Genomic DNA, 26,798 nt, shown 5'->3' with positions numbered 1-26,798 from the left:
ACAGGTAGTAAATGCCTTTCTGGCTCTGCGCCGAACGGCAACCGCAGTTTATGTGCCTATTTCCCGGAGGACCCCCAGGATGGCACTGCTCGTCCCGGAGCTCGTTTGCTTGCCTCTCATGCCGCTGCTTCCGGACCAGTTTAGGGGCCGCGAGAGCGGCCAAGGGTGGGCCCATGAAGGCAGCGCCCCGAGGTACCGCAGCCAGGCCCGCGGGGAAGGTGCGGACTGCAGGCCGCGGCTGGCGCGCTAGGAGGGGCCAGAGGGGTGGGGAGGGGCGGGGCCGGCTTCCTCGTCACTTGATAAAACGCCTGCGAGTCTCCAGAGAACAACGGGCTCATTCAGCGGTGGAGGGCTGTTCGTGAAGGGGAGCGGCTAGGCTGAGAACTCGACTTGTCCTCTTCCCGGGGGTGGGGCCGGACGCAGTGGCGAGAGGAGACGAAGGCAGCCGCAGTAGCTGCAGCCTCGAACCCGGCCCTGAGCGCAAGCCGGCCGCCGCACCTCGCAGCTCCCTGCTCCCTTCCCGGTGCGCCGGCCCTCCCATGGCGGCCGCGGGGCAGCTGTGGCTGCTCTACCTGTCCGCGTGGCTCCTAGCCCGGCTCGGCGCCGCCTTCAACTTGGACACCCGCGAGGACAATGTGATCCGGAAAACTGGGGACCCCGGGAGCCTCTTCGGCTTCTCGCTGGCCATGCACTGGCAGCTGCAGCCCGAGGAGAAGCGGCTGTGAGTTCCCCGACTTTTCCCACCCCCACCCGGGCGCTGGCCCTCCAGTTCCCGCCGGTCGGCCCTGCCCTGCCCCTCGGCTGCTCGCTCGGGACTCCGCTGGTCCGCGCGCTCGGCCCGGGCCCCGCCCGGCGCGGCCCCTTCCCACGTTCAGACCTGGAGGGGGGCGAACCTGAGGGCCGAGCCCTGCAGACCGCCGCCTCGGTGCCAGGCGGGACTGTCGGTCTTCGGAGAGTTTACTTTTTTTTTTTTTTAACAAAGTACTTTGCGGCGGTCCTCCCTCCGGGCATGTTTGTTGGGAACCCGGCAGGTGGCACGCTTCGCTGAGCTTCACGTGTGTGTTTGGGGCGGGGGTGACGTGGGCTGTAGGGTCGCTGTATTGCTGCTGTGGGGTTACTGGGAGTGTTGCCCCAGGAAGATCCAGGCCTTTTCCAAACTCACGAAACACTCCGTCACCCCGCAGACTCGCGCGCCCCACAGAAGTTGTAGTCACTTTTCATCATGTCTTGCGTGGCTCTCACCACAGGGTGGGCGCTCCTGTGCGAGATACTTTTAACACCTCCTCCCTTGAAAAACTAAAAAGATGGAACTAAGCACCTGCTTGCAGGACTAGATCCACAGAGAAAACAAACCCCTCTGAGTGGTGTGCCCGTCCCCCGCCCCTGGCCCACGGTTCAAAGCGCCCGCCGACACCCGCGACCCTCTGGGCCCTACATTGGGCAGGCCCAGCCTAGGGGTTAAAGCGACATGTCGGATCTGGGCTGGTGCTTTGCAAGCCAGGTTTGGAAGTGACCCGCCCCCCCCCCCCCCCGCCCACCCCATAGCATAGCTGTTCCCAGGGAAAAGTGGAGACCAGCACTCTTAGCTTTTCTTTCTTAGGTGGTGTTTGGTTCCCACATAATAAAATTATTTAGGTTGAGGAGGGGTGTTGGGGAGCTTAGTTGACTTAATCGCAGTGGGGCTGTATTCTTGATCTGTCCTACGGAAAAATAAACTCACCAAAGTGCTCCCCCCGCCCCCCACCGCCCCAGGCCTTTGGTTGAATCGAGGTTCTTCCAGGACCAACAGAGCAGAGAAAGCAAAGTGCAGCCAGTCAAGAGAGGACTTTGTGTTTATGAGAGGTGAATGGGATTTTAGAGCTGGAGGAAACCCCATTGATTTCAGCAATTAAGAACTTTGGAATAGGTGAATATTGCGGGCCCCTGAATGTTAGTGTTTTTTTTTAATAACACCTGCTAGTTAAGCAAAGGAATTAGTTGGGGGTGGGGAGGCTGCTGGCGGGTGGTATGCTGGCTTGGCCAGCTGCTTGTGCTCTGCTTTGAAAAGAATTATTAATCTGTAAATCTGAAATAAAAGGTTATTTTTGTTAATGGATGACAGTTAGTGTCTCCAAATACTTAGGAGTGCGTAGATGTGCATATACTCACATGGAGAATTTGAACTTCTTAGTGCAGAAATGAGTGGGCCAGCAGAGGGAATACACTCTCGTTGGCATTCTCTCTCTGCACCAGACGCCCACTGGAGCTGATGGCTTCCTTGAAGTACTTGTTCAAGCAAACATTGTGAGGGGGAAGTACTGGGGCAAGAACATACTCTTGGGATGGAGATGTGCAAAATGTGGTTTTAGCCAGGAATCTCCATTGCCACTAAGGCTAGTGGCATGTTTGCTAAAACTTGTTACTGTTGTTGGACTTCTCTGCTATTAGAGCTTCTGCAAGTCCTCCCAAGGGTAAGAATAAGCCTGTGTTTGGGGTGTGATGCCTTCTAGAATTGCTGTCCTTGGGGGTTGACAGAGGGACCCACCAGAGGCTCAGATATGGAGAGGCCTACTCTGAGGGCACTGGATCTTTCCCTAGAGCTTAGAGGATGGCAGAAACCACACTCTAGGGGCCTGTGGTTTATGTCAAATGCCCACTCCCCACACCCCTTCTCTTGGTAAAGTATTCTAGCTTCAGGACCAGCCTTGTCCTGCTGGGATAATTAGCACACACATGGCACACAGGCCATACCTACATTTGTTGCCATATTTGTCACTCAGGATCAGGCTGTAAATAACAATCAGTGAGGTGTGGACCCCACTGGTCCAGGTTCCTAAACTCTGCACTCTCTGGACAAGCTCAGTGGGAGTCTTGCTGGTGAGAGAACTTGAGCTCAAATTCTCAGCCACTTAGTAGCTGTTGTTTTACTTTGAACTTTAGTTTCTTTTATCTGTAAAATGTAGATATTACTGTTCAATTGCATGAGGATTAAGAGATAACATGCAGAGTCACTAATTCCTGCTTGCTGATTGAATAGTAGCTGTTAATAGTGATAAACTTAGAACCAGTAATTAATTCCTACTATGTGCCAGCTACTGTACAGAGTTAAACATTCTGTGATTCTAAGAGCCCAAGAGTAAAGCCAAAAGTTATTGTAGTTTGGGTAATCGATGTTTTAAACTCTTGGTTACATTTATGAAACCCATTTTCAAAGCAGTTTACCTTGTTTTGCTGTGTAGAATGCACACTTTGTTTCCCCAAATTTTTGAGGGAAAAATAAGGATGTGCATTATAGGTGGGTAGTACATCTATATCAATTATAAATTCTTTTACTTATGCTCTTCATTAAAAATGTAACTCTAGAAAGCAATAATGATATCCATATGTTCAAAAATAAACACTAAAATTCATTTATAATACAAAAAACAAGTATCAAATATAAATAAATAATTGAATTACAAAATTAAAATGAAAGACTTTTTTCCTGAAAGTTTGGGCTAAAATCATGGGGTGCATTATACATAAGAGCACATTATACACAGCAAAATATAACTTTAATCTACCTTATTTAGATTTATGACAAAAGAAAATTTAGTGAGCAAGGGACTTTCAGTTAGAAGTAAAATTGCAGAGATATGTGGGAATATCAGAGGAATGCACTATTCTAGAAACCATCATAGGTTTTTCTGGATTAAATTTTCTACAATGCTTTAAGTATTTAATAATATTTTAAACTCTAGTTAAAATTTCATAGTAGAGTAATATTGAATCTGAGAGTCTTAAAACATTGTGTGTCCCTAAAACTTACAGGACTATAAAACTGAACTAGAGACTGTAAAACTTCACTCAGGTTTTTAGGCTGTGTATTAAAGACATTTCAGACTCCAAAAGATTCTGAGATGGATGGCTGAGTTCCTGAGGTCAGGGCCTGAACAACTTGGACACTTTCATTTCTCTTAGGTAGTTAAGGTTGAGTCACATACCGCCACTCCCACCCCCAACCCCTCCAGGTAGAAAGTATGGGGTGACATCTGTGGGATGATACCCATCCTGTGAATCATCACTGGTAGCTGTTCTGGGAAGTGATAGCTTTATGTATGACTGTAGGGCAGACTTTAGGGCAGGGAGAGCTGTAAGTAATTCTCTTCTGGATTTATCTCAGTTTGGGCAGGGGGGTTACTTTCTGATCACCAGTATCTTCTGGGCTCCCCAGGCCCACTGTGTGACACTTCTGACCCTGTGGTATTTGTTCTTGATTTTTCTCAGCATTGTGATGCTCCCACTTTAAAAATCATGTTTACTGAACTAGAGGTCATCTAGTCCAACGGGTTCTCTTTGTAGATGGAGAAGCTGAAGCTGAAAGTTAAGAAATGCCTAAAGTCTCAAGACTGCTTAAGCAAAATCTTAAGACTCTGGATTTGAATTTGATATTTCTGATTCGTGTTTATACCATCTCTAAAAGGAAAATTCAGAAATGGCCTTCAGACTTAGAGAAATTGGCCAGCATCTGAGTTTTGGAAATGCACTATGTTATATTGATATATTAAATTGCTTCCCATATAGGTCAAGGCTATCTATTTAAATATCTGTGCTTGGACTTTCTTCCTCTTGGCCCTTATTTCAACTGGCCTTGGATCAGCTTCTTCATCCCTCCTCCTTTGCCCGTCACCATGCCCCCTGCTTTGGTAAAAGTCCATTGGGCAGTGACTGCAGCCAGCCAGGGACCAGAGTTGTCTTCAGGAAGTGCACCTTAGCACTGGCTTCCTTTAATTCATTCAGAGTGCCACGTGGCCCAGGGCCCTCGAGGGACTGTGCTCAGTCACTTAGAATCCTGGGAGTGGACAAAGAGCCAAAATGGGCAGGGGCACTTGGAGATCTTAGGACTCTGCAAGGAAGCAGAAACAAACAAGTTTAATTTTTACACGAAAAATTTAAGTGATGACTTAGGGTCAAGGAAAAAGGTCAGAGTACTCACATGGTGTGAATAATTTACTGAGAAGATCAGGCTGCGTCCTCAAATAATATTCTCCATTATTGTGAAGAAGCCATTACTCTGTTTTTAGCTGCATAAATCTCTGATTTAGTATAACAGTAATACTGGTTTAAGATTTCGTAACCAAATTGTGCTGGAACTATGGCAGTATGGCACCCTCAGGACCTTGGCTCAACTTCCAAGTCAGCCCATGTTAAAAAACATCATCCTATCTCAAGAACCAGTGTAACTTTCTCTTTGAAAGTCTTTTTAGCCCAACCTACACTCAATTTCTTCTTTCTTTGAATGTCTGTGGCAATTAGTATCATGTGACTGACATTTCTAATGGTTTTCTGTTTAACTGTTATCTGCCATTTTTTTTCAGGATGATCCAATCTCTCCCAACTGATTTATAGGTTATGTGAGGGCAGGGGTCTTCTGTTCGTTTCTTTGCCTATTGGCACCTAGCATATGTCTTGCAAATACTATGGAGTCGTATCATGCACTCAATTTAACTTGTGAAATCAACTCTTCCAGCTCAGGGTAGAGAGGGAGAAAGAAATGCTTTTATTTAACCCTTTGCCCTCCCTGCTCAAAAGTAGCACTTGGTCGCTGCTGGCCTCAGGGAAAGGGAAGCTATAGCCATAATGCAAAGAGACACCTGAAATGTTAATTCTTGGCTTGTGAGTTTTCAAGGGCTCAGGTCCCAGTGAAGGGATTTTCTTGAGTGGTTGTTAGTTATACTTGACTTTTGCCTTAAAGGCAGGCTTAGGAACTTAACCCCAGAAATACAGACTGACATGCCCTGCAGCGGACTCAAGATTTGTTGGTTGTTAAAATGAGACTAGGTAGAAAAGGGCATCTATAGAACAGATCCTGAAAGCAATTGACAAGGGTGCGGGTGTCAAATGGGAGCAAACCTGTGAGGGCACTTGTGAATCCTGACCAAAGCTTTAGTTAAGGACAGTGAAGGAACCTTGGGTACATCTGTGTAACCAACCCTTTAGACATAACAGTGGGGAAGCTGCCCACCCCTCCAGCGGGAGCAGTAGCATGGTGATCTGGGTGGACCACGTGTGGGAACACGGTTCCTGCAGCCTCTCAGGGAGGTGGTCAAGAGTTTGCCCTGCAGTAACGGGCCCCTGGGCAGAGCCAGCCCTGCTGCTTGTCTTACTCTTCAGTGTTTGGCTACAGTTTTAGAATCAAACATGGCTGGTCATCAGGGCAAAAAAATACAATTCAAGGGTCAGCCCAGATCTATTTGCAGTAGATGTGATCAGGTTTCACAGATGTGATCCAAGATTTCATTCTTAAAGTTTTCTAGGTTTGAGCTAAATGAACAATCCTTTTTTTTTTTAAATACAGAAGGCAGCATATTGTAGTGGATAATAGTGGACTCTAGAGCTAGAGTCTAGATCCCAGCTACAGTCGAAAGCTAGTTAGGATCCAATCCTGCTCTGCCATGTTCTAGCTGTGACATGGATTCCCACAGTTTCATTCCCAATTCCAATGTGTGAGGGTTTTCCCACATACCACCAAACATTTACAGACACTAGCTGGGTGTTCTACAGTTTAACTAAATTCTGACGCTCCACCTGGAGATAGCATCAGATCCCACAGGTTAAGGGCTCATTCTTACAAGCCCACCTTTCCCCCACTTGAGCTACCAATGGTAAGTCCAGGTTATGTGGTGGACCAGATACACATTGGAGGTTACCATGCCCCACGCCCCACCCCTATGGAGTGAACCCAAGGAGGTGGGGCACTCCTTGGGTTCAATTAATTTGCTAGAGTGGCTCATGGAACACAGGAAAACATTTTACTTACTGGATTCCCAGTTTATTAAAATGAACTCAGGAACGGCCAGTCAGAGGAGGAGAAGCACAGGGCAAGGAATGGGGCAGGTGCTCGGAGCTTCCTCGTCCTCTCTGAGCACACTGCTCTCCCCAAGTCTCCCTGTGCTCACCAACCTGGAAGTTCTCCACATGCCAGCCACCCTTTTGGGTTTTGGTGGAGGCTTCTTTGCACAGGCATCTTTGATTAAATCATTGACTCTTGGTGTTTGAATTCAACCTCCAGCCCTTCTCCCTTCCCTGGAGGAGGCTGGGATGTTGGGCAGGAAGTTCAACCCTCATGATACCTGTGTATTCTTATATGTCAATACCTAACTTCTCTGAGCCTCTCTTTCCTCAGCTGTAAATCGATGATAATTGTACCTTTAGCTGGTCCTAGCCCAGAGTGTTTGTGGAGTAAGTGTGGAAACTAGGGCTGTAGGAGGTGAAGTGGTTGTAAATCCACATCTTCCACGTTTCCTGGCCTGTGTGGTGTGCAGATTTTCAACCTTTAGCAGATGTGTGTTTGTTAAACTGGCACTTGGAATTGAGAACCGTGATCACTAGAAACTAAATTTAAGAGGCTCCTTGTTAATTAGGCCTGGACGGGGACAGGTAGATCAGCTCTTCACCAGCGTTGGTCCCCGTGAGCCCGATGATCACCTAGCCTGCTCTCTTTCTTTTCTGTTTAGATAAGCAAGACAACTCTAACTCACTTCATCTAATCTGAGCTGAGCATGCTTGCAGAGTGACATTTTCACAGGCCACAGTGTAGCAGCAGACCCTCCCCACTTCACACACACACACACACACACACACACACACACCCTCCCCCCCCCCGATCGCTGTGTTGCGTACTGCTGTCACTTTATCTCTTCCCAAATTGGCAAAGAGACTTGAGAAAACTTTTAGGTGCCTCAAAGCAAAGACGTGGTGAGGAAGACTGTTCTGAACTGGGGGGAGTGGGGGGAAGAGCCACCGAAGCACCTGTGGCGGGCAGATCAGAGCCATGGGGCCGAGGAGCTGTGGACTCCTGCTCGCCTGTTTATTTGCAAACTGGCTAGGTACGTTCGCTTGTCATACCATCCAACGATTACTCTTTTTGGAACACCATTTCAGATACAGTATAAGAAAAACCTCTTAGAGAAGTAGGCTTTCTAAGCCTGGGCGTAGAGAAATGAAAACAAACTTTGGAATAATTCAAAAGGGGCACCTCGATTAGCGATGGGACGGATACTCGAAGCCCAGGGTACTTATTACTACCTGTGTACCCAAGGCCTGTGCTCGCTGCGAGTGCTGATGCCAGTGTCACCGCAGTTTTCTTGTTTTGGAGAGGACCTTCCCTTGTGCTGGGGTTGTTCGAGCCGCGTGCGTGATACAAAGGACAACAAACATTTCAGACCCAGAAGGCAAGAAGGTGCCAGAGTGTGAGTCTCCGAGCCGGTTGACCATCTTCTCCTGGCAGAGTCAGAATCCCGCTCTTCAGGACATACAGCCGTTGCACAATGGTCCCGGTCTTGTCCAGCAAAGCAGCTAGAGGAAGTAATGTTAACTAGAGGCAGGGTCCTCATCGAAGCGTGGCAGGGCCAGGGGTGCAGTGCAGTGGGTGTCCCCTAGTGTGGGCGGCCCGTTGGCAGCACTGGGAATTTGAAGGTTTGCTCCTCTCGCTGAGGTGGCCTGGGGAAGACTGAAGGAGAGCCTGCTGAGTTAAATGCTGTGAAGCTCAAGGAGAGATTTAGGGAACCAGCTGGAGAAGTGTTTTAAAGCTCAGAATATGGTAAAAAGCCATTTCAGGTACTGCATTAGATCAGCCAGTGTAGAGGAAAAGTACTAAGTCTGGTATTATATTTCAGAAGTGCCATGTCAGTTATAGAGATTAACTGAAGGTTATGAGAGTGTGGAGAGGCACCCTGGGGACCCCTCACTTGGGGACCCCAGGAGGTGAGTGCTTACAGTCAGTGAACCCCCAAACTTAGTAGCATCACCAACCAGAAGCCATCTGAGAAGGTCTTTCGTTATGAGAGAATAAGAAATTGGTCTTTCGTAAGCTCATTTATTTCTCTCTGTATGCATATGTATAAATGTGTATTTTATATTTCATCCTAAAGGAAATAAGGATTTTTATTCTTACTGGAATATGAGGAACAAGTAAAAACTTGGAGGGAAATGTGCTCTGGACCTGCTAGAGAAACCATAATGGGCTTTTTGGGGTTTTCCTATAGAAGTTGTTAGTTCAACAGGTTATTTGTTGATTATTTACTATGTGTTAGGCACTGTTCTATGCTGGAGATACAGCAGCAAACAAAATAGGTAAAATCCCTGTTTAAGTTCTGGCAGGTGAGACAGACAAAGCAAATAGGGTATTGTATTATATGGTAACACGTGATACAGAGGAGAATAAAGTGGAGAAAGGCAGTAGGAAGAGGAATTGGGGTGGGAAGTAATTGGCAATAAGTCCATCAGGGAAGACCTCACTGAGAAGGTGAAGGTTCGAGTTGTGTCAATATAGCGGGGGAAGAACATTCCTGGAGGCAAACCTTGCAAGTGCAAAGGCCCTGAGGCAGAAGTACGTCAGGCATGTTCAGGAACATAAAGGAGGCCAGTGGTCTCCTGGAAGGCAGGTCATGTAGGGTCTTAGGGTAACTGAGAGACTTTGCCTTTTACTCTTGAATGAGAGATGGGAAGCCATTGGAGTGTTCTGAGAAGAGTATGACATGTTCTGACTTAGATCTTAGATTTCTCTGGCTCCTAGATGGTTGCAAACAGACCGTACGAGGGCAAGGGTAGATGCAGTGACGTTCATTAGGAGGCTTCTGGCATGATAGATGAGATGAGGGTGGTTTGGCCCAAGTGATGGCAGGGAGACAGTGAGGAGTGGTTGGATTCTGGACATACTTTGTGGGTAGAATCACCAGGGTTTCCTGTGGACTAGCTATTGAGAGAGAGGGAGAGAGAGTAGAGAAGGACGTCTGCAGCGTTTTTGACTGGAGTAGCCTAAGGACAGCGCTGTGAGATAAGGGTTCAGGGAGCACCAAAGAGGAATGGATTCTGGAGTACGACCAGGAGTTTGGCTTCGAATATGTTGGGTTGCAGACGTCTGGACACCCAGCTGGAGTTGCCAAGTAGGCAGTGGAATCAGAGCCTGAAGCTCAGGTGAAAAGGTTGGGATTGGAGGTACAAATAGCGGAGCCATTGGCTACCGGGTCGCATCTGGAGTGCAGGGCTGACCCTTGGGTGAGATGCGGGGGCGTGAGGGACAGACGGAGCTGTGCGCACGCCCATGCCCACGCAGAGGGAGGTGAGGGAGCTGAGGGGGACCAGCTGAGAGGAGTGGCCGCTAAGGTAGGAGAACTAGGAGGTGTGCTGTCCTGGAAGCACTTTAGGACTGGTGACCCCTCAGCTGCACCACATGACCCTGAGAACTGGTGCCTGCCACAGCTCTGTGGTGGCCTTCTGGGCCCTCCCAGAGCGCTGGCCGAGGAGGACTGGCGGCCAGGCCTGGCCCGTTTGGAGTGGGTTGGTGAGAGGGTAGGAAAGGGGTTGGAGACAAAGGACAGGAGCTCCGAGTTTTGCTGAACAGAACAAGTGCTAAGAGGGGAATGGAGTTGAGGGGAAATTTCATTTTTTTTTTTGAAAGATGGAAGAATGGTACAGTGAGCAGGTTGGTTGGTGCGGACTCATTAGAGAAGGAAAAGGGGGTGCGGGAGAGGGGGAGCTGGTGTGCTGTCTGCGAGCAGGTGGAGGGGTGGGCCCAGTTACCACATCACAGAGGGGCACCCGTGCGGGCTGGTGGAAGGCTGAGGTTTTTTCCTGGTTGCTTGTAATTCCTCAGTGAGTCACAACACATCATTAGTTCTAAGCTACTCAATACTTGTTTGCCTTGTAGAAGTAAGAACTCCCTTCTAGAATTAGAGGGATGTGGGGATTGAATCCCAGCTTCTTCACATGCTGTGGATTTGACCTCGGACAAGTGACTTGTCCTGTCAATAAAGCGGAGATGCTGACGGCACCAGCCCCGTAGGGCTGTGTAGGTGAAATGTGAGCACGAAGCAGGTAGCACATGCCTGGCACGTCCAATATCAGCCTCCACTGTCGTGGGTGCCTTAACATAAAATGTGAATATAATTCCCTCATCCTGGAGGGTGTTTTTTGTAGTTATCTGGTCTTTACAGCCTGGGGGACAGCAGCCCTTTGGGGGTCAGATGAAAGGTGCAGTTGCCCCGTGGGTGGGGCTGCAACCAGGGCTGGGCAGGTCACAGGTGGATGGGCACTGGAACACTGTCTTGAAGAAGAGGGAGGGGAAATGTGGGGCTTGGAGGAAGCAAGGGAAAATGGCAGCACATCAAAATCCTCCCAAGGATCTCCAGTTCCTTAAGTTATATTGGCGCTACAGAGAACCCTAACTTTTTATTTTGTTAAATTCTTACAAGGCACGTTTGTTAGATGTCGAACGAACGTTTCCCATGTGGGTGTGTGTGCGGTTCCAGAACCTGGCACTGTCTTGGATGGACAGGGTCTGTGTGTCCTCCGGGCCGGGTAGACACCAGGGCGTCCACGGGTGGGCCTGTGCCTGTGCGGCGTGGAAGTGAGCTGGGGACGGGAGACGGGCCCCAGGGCCCTGTCTCTGTTCGCTGAGGGCCAGGCCCGGCTTGGTCAGTTGGGGTTGCGATCCTTGCCCACATGTGATGGCTCGCTTCACTCACTGAATAAAAACGACCCCTGGGCTCTGAAGCTGCCCATTTCCAGTCTCTTCTTTCACAGGAAGTGCAGTGCGGGCTGAAGAGGGGGCCTGAGGTAAATCCAAATCCGAAAGTGAATGGGGTATCTCTGAAGTTATGCAAGAGGATGAGTAATTGGGACTTGAACATCTGTTACCTGGGGTGTGCCACAAATTAAATATTGAACATCTTCAGGAGGTGGCATGCTGGTGGGTTATTTATTTATTTTTTGTCATCTTATTACAGTGCAGAATGAAATGTGTAAATTTTTAATACAAAACAGGAGGCTTTTAAGATATTTCAAGCTTGGTAGTTGCTTTGGGCTATCCGCCCCGTTCCCCATCCCCCATACACATTCACCTTCTGTGCTTTTGTGAAAATAGTTGAGAAGCACTGACCAGCCCAACCTTTTCTCTGCAGAGGGACAGCCGAAAGCCACACAAATCAAGTGACAGCTAGGTTGTGGCGATGTGGGCCCCGACACCCAGCTGCCTGGTCACCCAGTCCACCTCAGGTTGTGCCACCCACGCGTACCTTTTGATGAAGTAGCCTGTTCTTGGGACTAAACCTGTGCAGTATAATCTTGCTTATAATAGAACAGTGTCCTACATTTTTCAGTGTCTTCCTGCATAATGGCCGACTGTAGTGATAGCAGTTACACAGCCACTGTTGCCCTTTACCCCCTGATAATTGGGGGCACATCAAAGGGCCATCACACTTTTCCAGCTGAGGCTCAGAATTCTCCGGGTCAACACTGGTTTGCCCCTGCTGACGTGGGGGAGTTTGCACGGAGGAGACACCTGTTTGCCCTCGTGGCCTGGCCAAGCCCCCCGCCTAGGGAAGGCACTCGAGAAATGTCTGCCTGATGGGTGATGATGTCCCTGTTGGCTTGCAAGCCTCTTGAGAGCAAGGCTGGTAACTTCTCCAGTTCTGGTTCAAACCTAATGGACAGAAAGGGGTGCCAGCAAGCATTTGTTGAGCTCTTTGAGTCGATAAAATTCTCCAGCTGCAGTGAAGACTCTTAGAGAACAGGAAGTGGTATGACAATTTTTTTTTAGAATGATCTTCATACCCTGGTGGCGGTGGTTCTCTTCCCCCTCCCATTGCGGTAACATACACATAACAAAAAACGTGTCCATTTCTGAATGTTTGGTTCAGTAGTGTCAAAATATATTCATATGGCTGCAAATACCCTGGCACCTCTTACACCTGCTCCAAAGTGCCCAGAAACAAGCAGTGTAACGTGGCCCCATACTGTGAGGCCACTGAACATAGAATTGTGCCAAATCATTGCGTCTGATGTGATATTCTAAAGTAGGTCAGTGGCAACATAATGAAAAGTTTTACAGGTTTTATGGTCGAAATTTAAAATTCCATCTCATGGAGGCCCTGGCTGAGTAGCTCAGTTGGTTAGAGCAAGGTTGCGGGTTGGATCCCAGGTCAGGGCACATGCAAGAATCAACTGGTGAATGCACACATCAGTGGAACAACAGATCGATCTCTCTCTCTCCCCCCCTCTCTCCCCCTCCCCCTCCCTCCATCCTTCCCCCACCCTGAAATTGATCAGTAAAAAATAAATAAAATTTAATCTCACAGTTCAGTATGTGTGTCCCAGTTTGGTGAAGGACTGTTCCTGGGTACCTGGCCCTCTGTGCCCCTCCAGGTTCCTCGTGCACATCTCTCCAGAAACCAGAATACCCCGAGTCCACACATAACGTTGTCGATAGACCCTTGGAGGTGTGGGGAAACAGCCTGTTATGAAACCAGTTTTACCACAGGCTAGTTGATAGAAACAAGAGTTAAGTCCCTATGGCATTATAACAAAATGACATGATTTGAGAACCTGCTGTAATTTGTCCTAAATTTTTTAACTGCCTAAAGTGAACGCTGCAGCAGATAAGGCCATGGCCATATTCGTTTATTTCGTTTGACTAGCTACTCCTCTTACCTAACTCTTCGCCACTCCCAAACGAAACAGCGAACCCAGCGGCACACAGAGTTCAGGTTGAGGCTAAGGTTTGATGTGACATTTACGGGTCGAAGTTCGAAAGGAAGTGTGTTTGTTCAGGGAATACCAGATTAGACTAGCAGCTGTCCCCGGTGGTCAGGCCATCTTCAGCTTGTCTTGCAGATACTTTCCTCTTTCTCACTGCAGCCCTCCCACTCCGCCCCCGGCTTCCCTTAGAGCCACTTTAATCTAGCACCTAGGAGCAGCTTTTTCTTCCTCTGTTTCTTACCTCTTTGGTTTTCTAATGACTGTATTGCTCAGGTCCTGTTGAGTTGAACTTAATACTCTCGTCATTCTTAGGTTTTCATTATGAAATTTCTAATGAGCTATTTGGGAGCTGTCCAAAAAAGAAAGCTTCCTGACGGGTCTGAGCTGTGGGCCTCGGGAAGGCAGCAATCGGGGCTGATTTATCTGTTGGATGTTTTGCCCAGAGCTTTCACGCGGAGCTTAACATGCATCATTTCCTCAAAGATGAAACCAGAATGTGCTGTAAAAGAAACCTAAACTGCATGCACAGGCCAGAGGTGTCTCCATCAGTACAAAAGTGGTGGGAGTGTTCTAGCATTATTGGCCAGTGATGCTGTTGTGGGTTTCTTTCCAGCCACCTGCAGAACTTAGGAAAGAACAGAGGAAATGACCGAGAGTCATGAATCGGTGGCCTAGGATTTGTTTTGGGTCACGCAGCCCACGTGACAGAGCTGCACCTGCTTCGCCCCTCCCCTCGTGTTCGGAGGTCTTTCTGGTTTCCAATTTGAATGCCTGTCCTTCACCCCGACTGCCCACCCCCAAGCAAGGGTCTGTTTTTACAGATGTCACCTGAAGCTTCAGGAGATCCATGCAAGTCCCACCAAACCCGTTGGAAACTCTTTTCTCACCATAGAGAGCTGCCATCCTGAGTTCCTGAGATGAGCGTTTCTCAGTGAGGAACGGGCTTGCGTTGGCCTTTGACTGACCACAAGTCCTAAAGCAGGCGTGCGTTCCCACGTGGATCCCCACATGCTCTGTTCCTGCTTCCCTCCACGCCACTCGTGTTTTAGAGGAAAGGTGAGGTCAAGTGCCTGACTCAGGCCGTGACTCAGTCCAGCTCCTTCTGGGAATAAGTGGCTGCTGCCGGGAGTTTGTGCGGTGCGCACAGCATCCTAGACGGAGGCATCGGAACCCCGCAGCAGTGCATACACGGCACTGACCGAGCTTAGCTCTGCAGTCTGAGGTGCCTCCGAACTGGTCAGGTTCAGTCCCTTCTGAAGGAGGATAGGAGGGGCGAGCACTTTGTATGGCTGGTTGGCTATGACCGAGGTGTTCCCCGGCGTGCTGTCGGTGCCTTGGACGTGCACAGTGAAGGTGAGAGCCCTTCTTTGTGATGTCATTGCGTTTTATTCCGTACCTTACATGGCCGTGGTGGAAAGCTGGTCTACCTCTTCAGCGTGGATTTCCTTTCTTCGACATTTTTCAACCTCTGCCCCCCACTTGTGCTTTACTGCAGTGCCCAGATGGCCAGCACAGCGCACAGAAGCTCTGGGTTTATCCGTGTCTTTATTGGCGTGTTGTCATGCCTCTTGAACGGGCTGTAAAAATCAGCCTTTGACTTTGCCTGCCTGCAACTGCCTGCATAAAGAGAGCATGTGCGAGCTTGTCCTGTGCAATTAGGAGGTTTCCTTCATGACTTCTGGGCACTGTTTTAACCTCCATGACGATCTCTGTCATTTTCTCTGCAATACTTTCAATGACCCATTGTCCACTGACTGACGTCATTTTAAAAATAGCACTTTTTTGATTTGGTGATAGAGTCACATGGTACAGATATAAAAACTCCAAAAAGGTGTGGAATGAAAATCACCCTCCCGCCCCTGGTCTCCAGTCACCCTGTTCTTCCTGGAGGCAACCATTGTTCTCCCAGTTTGGTGAGACTCCTCACAGGCACCCATGCATTCAGAGGCAAACATATTCACGCGCATTTCTCACATGCGTGGTCGCACGCCACATGTATTCTTCTGCACTTCGCCTTTCCTTCCCTTGGCATGGTTCAGTGCTTGTTTGATGTTGTGCATAAAGAGCTCCCTTACTGTTTTGAATGTCTGCATGATGTTCAGTTTCAGGAATGAGTCATGGTTTTCTGACGAGGGTGGATGTCCAGGTAACTTCTCATCCTGTGCTGTTAAAGACGGTGCTGCAGTGAAGGGCTGTGCCTCCCGCTCTCACTGCCAGCACAGGACCGATTCCCAGTGCAGCGGCTTCCCGGCGTGGGTGTCAGGTCGGTCGTGGCTGATTCGGGAGGACTGGCTGGCTGCTCTTTGTGACTTCCTGTCACAAACTCTGTCCTACTGTCTGATGTCACAGGACACTCTACCAGTGGGGTTGCTGGAATCTTTCCAACAACTGGAGTTGACAGTTTTACGTCCGAGCTGTTGCATTCCTGACGGCTTCAGCATGTGCGCCTCACCTGCACCTATGCTTGTTAAAGTGCACTTGTTAAAATTAGAACGGCTTGTTGGAATGTGTGTCCACCGAATACTAGTAACAGCATGTGTGGTGTTTAAGCACCGCATTAGTGCTTACAAGGTCATCTGACAGTGTTCCATTCGATCCTGGCAACACGGTGTGAGAGAGTTTAGGTAGAGCCATTTCACAGAAAGGCCATGCAGATGACACCCCACTGCAAAGCGGTACAGCTGGCACTTGAACCTGCTGAGTCTTCTCGTAACGCCCTCAGTATTTGATTGTGGTTTTGGCTTGCCGGTCTGTTATGTTGCAGGTAAGGAGACAGGTGCTATCTGGAGACAGTACCTGCTACAAACACATTCCCTGTCATCCTGATGGCGACAGGCACAGGCAGGACAGATGTCAGCACATGTATGCCAGTGAAGCAGTGCTAGTAGTTAAACTACTGAAATACCTGTGCTTGGTAAATAGCTTTTCCCCAGTCCCCCCGAGGGTCCCTCAGCACTGCCCTGGCTGATCTTCCCTTAGGACATGGCCCTCTTCCTGTATTTCCTTCCACAGCCCAGCGACTGAAGTGGAACTGTCTGATACAACAGGGGCCTCCAGGTGCAGCTCCGCTGCAGCATCACTGTCTGTGTTGATTCACTGCTTCCTGGGGCGTTCTGGTTGCTGAGTATTTTAAATATCATCTTTAAATGCAGGAGAGGAGTAGTAAACAATATAAATGGTTAGCGATGTAACTTGTGTAAATATTCATATAGGTACACTTTTCAAATTGTATTATTTTTTTTGTATCCCATTTCTCAATCTTTTTTTTTCTTTTAAACAAGAAAGATCTCATTGTTTTTGTTTTCCTGTCCTATGAAAGTCGGGGTGACTGGTCTGCGGCATCAGGACCCAGAACTCCTCCTCCATGTTGCTTGACCTTGTAGCCTTGATCTTGTAATACACGATGCAGCATCTGCATTCTAGGCAGGAGGATGCAAGGGACCAAGAGTCGAGTCAAAGGCTCCTGTGCAGCATCTTTTAAAGAAGATTCCTGGAAGCAGCCAAGTGACACTCTGTCATGTGTCCCATTCATCAGGATGGAGTTCTGTGGCAGGTCCAGCGGGTCAGGGAGGCTGGCATCCTTATTCACGGGGCCTCACGTCCAGCAGAAACACTTTTCTCGTGGCAAAGCGGAGAGCTGGCATTGGGCAACAGCCAGCAGTCTCTGGCACAGCTGCTGAGCCTGTTGTTTCAATTATCTTGTTTAGAAAATAAACCATTAATTTCCTGTTGAAAACATTGAAAAATCTGGATTTCTCAAGTTATTGGAATGGTAAAATGGATATGGTGACTTACCAGGTGTATGCCTTTTGTCTTGCTGATTTTTTTAAGTAAGTATTTTACTAAAAAATGATGGAAGTTCAAAAGTCACTTTTATAAATGAGTTATAAATAACAGCCTTTAAAATGTCATTTTTAAAAAGCACTAATATTGATGCTTGGTACACTTGGCATATAAAAGCATGCTTGATAACAACATACTCGAATTTAAAATGTTAAATGTGGTGGCAGAGCACAAACTGGAAATTTACTAGGCATCTGCCGCACCAAGCATTGCGTGAAGGTCAGAGGATGGGAGGGTGGGCTCGTGGTCGAGTTCCTACAAGTTCTTAGACTCGGTTCCTTGAAAGGATAGTTCACCGGGAGGGCGAATGTCGTTTGACATGGGGAAAGTCAGGTATCTGACAACTCGGAAGCACAGGAAGTGACCAAATGTCACATTTGACAAGGTCTGGCAGCTGCTTTGCAAAACTGAAAGAACAGGGTTGCTTGGAGACTTTCATTTTTCCTTTTCTTACTGTATTAGATAAGTACATTTTTATTATAGCTGAGTGATATCTTACCAGTATGAATTGCTTGGTCAGCCCTTTTCAGCTGAAAGAACAAGATTTTAAGAATCTTGTTTTTAAAATGAGCGGGTTACATATTATGCCTATACTTTATAAGTTTGTGTGGAATTGAAGAACAGTCTTGGCCACTTTAAATGTAGGCCAGTGTCTATTGTAATTTTATGTTGTTAGGTGCTATTGGTATGTGTTCCTTGAGATTATTTAAGTCCTTATTGTTGGGAAATTAGATGCAAGTGTTGAATCAAGGTTGCACCAAAATTGATGTCAGGGCTAGAATTTCTTCCCCACTCCCTTCTCCATTTTGCTGATCTGACCAGCCTTGCTGGTGTCTCATTTACATGGTTGAAATTGATGCCGTGACTTCATGTCTATTTTTTTTTCCTGGTAGATGGTAGAGATTTCTGAGCTGGAGGAGTTGAACATTGTGGATAATAAAACATGTTCTGCTTTGGGTGTTCCTTTATTGCGTGAGTTCCCTTGTTCTTGGTCAGAGACACACCTATAGTAAAATGTACCAAGTCAGGTAAGAACTAGCACCCTCAGGCCCCAGCGTCACAGGAGTTCAGAGTCACTGGAGACTGGATTTAGTTCTAGCATGTTTCTCCCGGGAGACAGGAAGAAAGCTTTCTTGTGAAATTTTTAGGAAGGCTGAGACTAAATTGACTGAGTTTTGATACAGATGAAGGCAACAGGTATTCTTTGGGCCCCTGTGGCATGGATTGCAAAGCACTTCATAGTAGTTTAGTTTATAACCAAGTACGTTCTTGTAAAATGCTCTTTTTTGAAAAGATGGGTAGATCAAAGCGCTTTCGTGATGTTTTTTCTCCAATCATACAGAAAGGAGACTGTGGGTTTTGTGGTTTCAGGGCAAGATCAGAGAGAGCGAGACACAGCTCCTGCTTTACTACTTACCTTCTGTGTGACCCTGGGCGACTCCTCGTCCTCTCTGAACCTGCACCCGCATTTGTGAAATGGTGGTGATGGTGTCCCTTTGTAATAAACCTGCTGCGGAGCGCCTGTAGCTCGGGAGGCGACAGCTGCCCGTGCCTTGCTAACGATAACGGGCTGTTTGCCCTAATTTGCAGATAGGGTCTATATTTTTTATTATGTGATTTCTCGGAGGGTTGTTAGAAATCTAGTCTTTGGCATGTGAGATTATAGTTCATAGAGGAAAGGGAGCTTCAGTCTTTTAATCAAATTTCTGTGTAAATGTGAAAACTCAGGGCTAAGGGGTGAACGTATTTGCTCCACTGTGAATTGTAGCTCATGCTTGCCCAACTGGACCCATCAGTTCCTGTAGTTAAATAGGGTTTTGGATTTTGTTGGCAAAGCCTCCTTGAGGTTACAAAAATGTAGAACCAGTTTCCTGCCCTCAAGGAGTTTATAGTCCAGTCAAGTGGAATTGGGAGAAATCCTTGTCCAGGCAAGTTTACTTTGGAAACTTTAGTGGAAGTTGAGCGCAGGGTCTGGAAGGTAAACTCCCGTGTGAAGCCCGGAGCTGGGGTTGGGCAGCCGTTGGCGAGGAGAGCTTCGGTGGGCGGGGGTGGGCGGGGGCGGGATGGCAGGAAACCAGTGAGCAAAGTCACCAAGGCCTCTGTGCACGTGGAAGGCCCTGGGGCGGGCGAGCTAGGGCAGCTCCTGCTGGTGGGCCGGGGTGGCCCGATGTAGTGGGAAGGCTGCGGTGCCCGAAGTCCTCCCCATGTCAGGTAATGTCTGAGCTTTGGTTTCTTTGTGTCTAAGCTGCTGAGACAGACATATCTGAATAAAAGTATATGTGAAGGACTTTAATTATAGAGTGTCATAGTTTGCTCACTACTCAGGTTTGCTGCCTTTCTTGTAAAAAAGAATATTGGGCTGTGTGAGGAGTTTCTCCCTAGGGTTACAATGAGAAGAGTCCCTGGTGCTTGCTCTTACTGCTGAGACTGGGGAGGAGGGATTCGACATTCTGGGGAGTTCTCTCAAACCATACGGTGCTATAGGGCTTTACAGTTTGATTCCCAAAGAGGTGGGATGTAGTCAGTTTCCAGGTCCATCTTTCTTCCACCTTCTAGCTCTTCTTTCCGGGTGGTTAATTGTTTGATTATTAAGGTCATAAATGCAGGCTGTGTAATTGACTCTGACCTGGGCAGGTCCTTTGTGAGCTGTCATCCTTGTTGCCCTAAAATTAGGGGCTCCTCGAGCTCCTCCGGGAAACCAGGGCCCAGTGCGGGTCGGTGGGTGGCAGATCTGCCCCGGGGGGGATACCAGGGCTCAACAGTACTCGCTAATGCACGGCTCAGTGCTGCTGGGTGTAAATATTTGTGAGTGCAGAGTTCGCAAGTGTATTCTTTCAACCTCTGAATAACCAATTGCCAAAATATGGAAAATTAGTCACTTCATAACTTTATATATTTGGGGGGCATGGGTATTAATCTGATGGTTGGCTGATTTTCTAGTTCCTGAGGAGAGAGAAGCGGGCCCTTTCCCCTGAGAGGAGTTTCACTCAGGCAGAGAGAGGTGCAAGGGTTGGATAAAAGCACACACAGCTGTTGATGCCTCCTCTTCCCCAGGTGGACCAGGAAGGGGAGGAGGATCCTTAACCAGAGAGAGGGGAGGAAAGGACAGAATTCTTAGCCATCTAGCCTGGCTGCCAGGGTTGCTGCTGGTGGCTGGGGGGTGGTGGAAGGGAATGTGCTTTCCCTGTTGACCACTGTCCCTTGGAAAGCAAGATCTTCCCTCTCCAGCTAGAGGAGGGACATTGCTTCTGTCTGTGGACAACTGGAGAGTCACCTGGTGCGGGGGTGGGATGGGGGACGGTCTCATAAAGCCAGTGGGTCTTTGTTGACCCCACAGGCTGCCCTCAGGGAGCCTGATCACGTGGAGATTGCTCACAGAGCCCCCCAGGCCAAAACGGCTCACCAGTCAGTGCCTGTGAAACCACAGCCAATCCAGCCACACAGTTGGAATTTCAAGCAGGGCGTTATTAAATGCAAGCTGCTGCATCAGTCAAGCTCCAGTGCTAGCTTTGTGTCTGAGGCTGAGGGGACTGTGATTTGTCTTCCAAATGGGCATTTTTTTGAGGATGTGAGGGGGTCCAGGACAACAGGTGTGAGCCAGGGCTGTCCTGGGGAAAGTTTGAATGTACGGTCGGCCTAGATAAGGCTGCAAGCGTGAACCACTTTGTGCTTTGTGGGTAGTCCGATGGCCAAAAGTGGCTCGGCACAACGTGGCCGTTGTGCGAACGGGCCTAGACCTTCCAGAGGGGAGAAGGGGCGACCCGGGGGCCTTTCCTAAGGCGTCTGTCCAAAGCACAGTGTTCTCTGACTCAGGGTCTTTCTTCAAGAGCTCTTTTCTCTGTACCCTTGAATATAAGGCAAGGTTTATTTTCACTCCAAGTGTTCTACCTTATATGTGAGCCTTTATCAAATGTCATCCTTAACGACAGCTGCCCCCTTGATTATTTTGAGCAGCAAAGCTCTGTTTGTTACAAACACATTAACCTAAAACAGCCTTAATCAGTTGTAATTGTGGGTGAGGATAGAGGTTAAATTTGGTTTTAAAATATTTTATTGATTTTAAAGGGGTGGGGGTGGGGAGAGACAGACAGACGTCAAGTGTTCTGTTCCACTTCCTCGTGCGCTCACTGGTTGCTTCTGTGCGCCGTGACCAGGGGCTGAGCCCACGACCTTGGCGTACCCGGACGATGCTGCAGTCCGCTGATCTACCCCGCCAGGTCCTCTAAATGTTTTAAATAAAACAAATTGATTTAAAGAAGTGAGCTAAATTTCTTTGCCTCCCCATTTAGTAATAACTCTTTAGCATTTGACATCTGAAGAAATGCTAAATTCTTTAGCATTTAGCACTTGAATAAGACTTCAAGTCTTACTGTTACAAACTTTAGAATGTTTTGGAGGTTCTCTGGAGGAAAACTGGCTTAGACATTCCTTGTAGAAAGTAAAGTCAAAGAATCATGAAGTTTGAAAAATTACTTCATGGAATATGAATAAAACTGTTTTAAGTGAATGCTTAATATAATGTTATTTAAAAATTGTTAAAAGATTTTATTTATGTATTTTTAGAGAGGGGAAGGTAGGGGGAAAGAGAGGCAGGTAGAGAAACATTGATGTGAGAAACATCAGTTGCCTGTCACACACACTCCTTTGGGGACTGAACCTGCAACCCAGGCAAGTGTCCTGACCAGGATTTGAACTGGTGACCTCTTGCTTTGTGGGATGATGCCCAACCAACTGAGCCACACTATTCAGGTTATTTAAAATTTTTATGTAAAGGATCAAATGTTGGCAATCAACTATTTCATCTATATCATAAAAACCTAAATATACAAATTGGCCAAAAAACAAACAAACTACCTCTTAAAAAATGGTTTTTTCCATGCAGGGAGTCTTATGTGTAGGTCTGCACCTGGTGTATGAGGGTGGCAGTGACGACAAAGAAGATGTGGAACAGCTGGGAGGAAGACATTCACCTTCACGCTGCAGGGGGACTAGGCTGTGATGAAAGTCTGATTTCTTCAAGAGCTGATTGGACTTTGACTTGTGGTTCCCGGTGGCATTCTTGGCGCACCTCCCTCCAGCCTCCTCAGGGTGCCCTAGTGGCTGGGAGGGCACTAAAAGGCAGAAAGTGCTGGGATCTGCTTTGTGACCTTAATAAAGGGAAGGAGCCACGGTCAGGTGGGGGCTGGGAAAGGAAGGGTGGAGGGTGGGGTGGGCTGCCTTCACCACCCTGGGGATCATCAGTGAGGCAGGGACTGGCAGTGGGGCGTGGCCCTGGAACTGAGGGTCTGCATTCAGGACCATGGACACCACATGACACTGGCACCCACCAGCTCTGCACAGAGTGTAGGCTGCTGGCGTGCAATACTCGGACCAAAAGCAAAGCAAAAATCCCGTAGCACTGTGTTTTTTTGTTGTTGTTTTTGTTTTGTTTTTGTTTTTTTTGCAGGGAGAGGGATGGAAATGTTGACAGGTGAATGTGTTACAAAATTTAAATCAATTCTAACTCAGTTAAAAATAAAAATGAATAGATTCTTGTAGAAGTAGGTAAGGGAGGCAGTGATGACACTGTTTGAAGAAAAGGCCCCGGCTTCTAGAGCAGCTGCTGGAACCCTGGGAGCGGGAGCAAAGCCTTCCTCTAGTGTTTGAGTGTTTTGCATGCGGACAACAGCTCTGCACAACAGCTCCCTACCCACTGGGTCCAAAGTGAAAACTGCCCTCAGCAGGCCCCACCCTGGGACTCCCTTTCAGAATTCCAGCTCAGGGTGAGACCGAGCCAGAAATGGGCCTTTTTATACAACAGCCAAACAAGACAACCAAGGGTTACCAGGCATGTGATGAGAGCTAACAGCATAAAGGGGATGGCTGAAGTAACCAACAGAAAAACTGGAAGAAGCAAATAATCCAGGAACGGAATGAGAATTGTGGGGGAGGGGAGGAGGGTACTTCCAGGTAAAATACCTTCCAGGTATTTGAGGACATACTAAATTCACAAAATAACAGTAGGGTACATTATGTAAAAGGCACAATCAAAAAGCTGAAGTTTAAAATTTTATTGAACTTAAATTTTAGTTAAATTTAACCTAGAAATACTGGAAAATAACGTTGAAGAATCTCAGACCCACAGAGAGGGAAGGAAAAGGAGAGAAGGCAGATTAATCCAGGAGGGCCAAAGAAAATGGAAGGAGGGAAGGGATGGGTGCGTGGCAAGAGCTCCCTGGAAGTCAGTGCACAGAGTGTGTGGGCTGAAGGGGGCCGCACTGCGCGCAGGAAGCAAGCAAGGGCTCACTCACACACCCTTGGTCCCGCTGTTCAGCACCTGGGGTGAAGCGCGGAGCCTAAAAGTCACCCTCAAAGAAATGAAAATTAGACTAACATCAGAATTGTTATTGACAGTGCTGGCTACTAAAATAAATTAGAGCAGCAACATCAAAGTCCCTACACCCAAGCTGTCCACCTGGTGAGAGCAGGATGGTGGCATTGTCTGTCTTTGCAGGAACTCAGTTTACCTTGCATGTAGTGTTCCTTAAGATGGTATCTAAGAAAGTAACTCAAATAAGCGAAAAACGTGGGATCTCAGGTCAAAGCAGGGCACCCCAGGAGGGCAGGAAGGGGCGTCTTGTACTTCACTGTATGGCAGGCAGGTGGGAGGGGCACTCTGCGCATAGCAGGAGGCCGGGGGGGAGGGGCTCCCAGAAGGAAACCTGAACAAGAAGAACCCTGATTGAATACAGGTGTGATTGGGGCTAGAGTAAACACTGTAAGGTGAAGGAAGGGAAACGGGTAGTGCCAAGAAAAGCAGAAGTCATGGTCCAAGTGTGCAGAACACCACACAGTCAATAAATGGTAAGAAAAGTCTGCCCTTGATCCTGGGAGCAGTTTCCTCTGAGGTCAGGGCCTCTGATTCAGGTCTTAGACAGAACGAGGGTAATTTCAATGCAGTTTAGGTCAGCGCTGAGTAATATTTACCCGGTTACATGAAAGAACAGATGGCTGAATTGTGGTTCTGAGACAAAAGGGACATGGTGATGGCTCCGATGGTAATGTGGAAGCAGAGCTCGTGGATGGTGAGTTTGGAAAAGCCAAGAGGAGAGTTTGGGAGGAAGAGTCACAGTGCTGGCGGTGTCCCCTCACTGACAGGGAATGGAGAGGCTACACCGGAAGTCCATGGAGGGAAAGTAGGGGTTAAAATGCATTATTTAAATCTTAAAGGGTAGCAAATAGAAGAATTAAAGTAACACAGCGATTAAACATAGGCAAAGGAGCAAGTCGTTCAAGGTCTTTTCATATTGTGGGGTCAATAATTGTTGCTTAAAGCTGGTATGTCAAGAATAAATGTATAATCATAGTATCTAGAGCTAAAGAGTTAGGAGTCTGTTGCTTTCCACTATAAATTCTTTTTGATTTGTATTTAACAAAAATTAAAAACTGAGTTTGAAGATAGGTTACATATAGAGGTGACGGTTGAAATTGTGATGCCATCTTTTAATTTTTTAAGACTTAATAGGGACAAACTAAGAAGGCTGTGTTTTAAGTTAAGCAATAATAGTGTCCTTGTTCTGATGGAGCAGTATTTCACATTTCCTGAGACAGAGTTGCATGGCTGGGGGCAGCGTCTTTAATCCTTGAGGAAATGAATTATTGCCAAAAACAATGAAGCAAAGCTGTTATTGTCCTCAGCGCTTGAAGAGTGCCCCAGCATTTAAGGCTTTTGGTTGAAGCAGTTACGTAAAAGTATATTAACTGGGTGAGAACTTGACAGTAAGAAACAGGAGTTGGCCTGGTTGAAGAAGTTTGAATGAAATAACCTTGAATGACTGGGCATCCTGAATCTTTGTGCCAAGAATTCTGATCTAGGCTCAAAGACCTGAATTTATATAATATGCTCAGTTATTGTCTCACTTGTGTAGTTTGTGGTTAGCCTTTTACATTGTGTTTTACTGTCTCAACTTTTATTATTATTCCTCATCAGCTTTGTCTTACATTCTAAATGTGGGTTTCCGATCTGTGGGAATCCCCAGGCAGTGTTTATGCAGTGCAGTTTACAACAGTGGAGGTGAGTGTCCACTGGTCGTGTGGAAACAATCTGGGCAGTAATTTTTCCTGTGCCTTTTGGTGTCTAACACAATCTTAGTGCAGCCCCAGTTCTTACCCTTTGGTGCAGTTTACCTTTTGGCCTGATATGGAAATAGGCTTCTGAGACCCTGTGCTGTTAATTTCCCCCACTTCCCTTTGGAGGCCATAATTTATATCCCTTAGTCTCAGTCACTCTGCATGCGAGTTGTTGCTATAGTTCTGAATTCCTTCATACATGCTGGCTGGGTCATTAATAACTGAACAGCCCTGGCAGCTGCTGCCATGGGTACCCCGCTGGTGCCCAGAGAGTGCCTGCTGCTCACCCTGAAGCCAGCATCAACGAGCACTGGGGACAAAGGAAAGAAAGCTGGGATTTGGGCAGAAACTCAGTTTTGGTGTGGCCTGAGGGATCCCCGAGATGCAGACAGTCCCTCCTGGAGCTACACCCTCTGCTAGCTCAGGAGCTGGCTGTGTTCCCAGTGGCTTAGACCAACGCCCAGGCCCTGAAGGACTTAGAATGGGAAGCACATGGGCTGCACCAGGGCCGGTGTGACTGACTGGTCTCTGCCAGAAACAGCCTCAGCCAGTGGGCTGTGCCCTCCTGTGATTAAGGCTGGTTCTAAGCAGAATTAAGAGCTTGCTTATTTCCTGAACCAGAGAAGGCAGCTTTATCTTGAGAATTAAGACATCTGCCAGTTGCAGAGTTTGGTTGGGGTGACTCTCTTCTCCCATCAAGGTGCTTCCCTACCTTTTCCATGACTCCGATTTTTATTTGACTTAATTCCACCCCCTCCCCATCATTGTTTTCCTGTGTGTGTGGTCCCAGGGATACCCCTTCACCCCATCACTGTCTGCTTTTCCTTCTGCCTGGGGCCTGAGGCCACAGAGCAGCCCCGCCTTCCTCCATCCCTGGATGGGACAGATTCCACGGTGGGCTCACTGCGCCAGCTGTCCAGGACCTGCAGGACCCCTGCCTCCTGCTGCTGGCCCCCTAATGCGTGGTTTGCTCTCATCTGCAGTAGCCTCAAGTAAAGTGGGCACATTTCTTGAACTACAAGTGTGTGGCAGTTTTAGCACACGTGAGATATTGCTGTCCCAGCCCTTATAAGCAGCCAGCAAAGTGGATTTAAGTGCCTGTTTGTCATGCATGTTAAAGGCTTGCCTTGGCCTCTGAGGGGAAGGGGCCGGGTGGAAGATGGAGATGCCAAGGAAGGAGAAACCCTAGGACGCAGCCAGGAGACAAGGGGCTGGAGGAAGCACTGCTCTGTACACGGAGCAATTTTTGCAGCTTTTTAGCCACGTGACATGTGGAAGCACCTGTCCCTGCAGGGCACAACAGGCAGCGGAAGCGTGGGGCTCCGCGGGCTCCTATCTCTGACCTGTTC

General features: G+C 47.9%; 1 protein-coding gene across 2 annotated transcripts in view; it reads left to right on the top strand.

Moving 5' to 3' along the window:
* Positions 1 to 307: 307 nt before the first annotated feature.
* The window catches only part of ITGA6 (integrin subunit alpha 6), a 70,886-nt gene continuing 44,395 nt past the window's right edge, over positions 308 to 26,798 (top strand). For both annotated transcript variants that reach the window (XM_045847238.1, XM_045847310.1), the window contains exon 1: positions 308 to 721. In XM_045847238.1, coding sequence (XP_045703194.1) covers positions 540 to 721 — 182 coding nt within the window. In that variant the 5' untranslated portion in view covers positions 308 to 539. The remainder of the gene's footprint in view (positions 722 to 26,798) is intronic.

The sequence above is a fragment of the Phyllostomus hastatus genome, unplaced genomic scaffold (genome assembly GCF_019186645.2).
Source record: "Phyllostomus hastatus isolate PE091 unplaced genomic scaffold, TTU_PhHast_1.1 phas_contig_1, whole genome shotgun sequence".
Classification (NCBI taxonomy): domain Eukaryota; kingdom Metazoa; phylum Chordata; class Mammalia; order Chiroptera; family Phyllostomidae; genus Phyllostomus; species Phyllostomus hastatus.
This window is presented reverse-complemented; position numbering and strand designations above follow the sequence as displayed.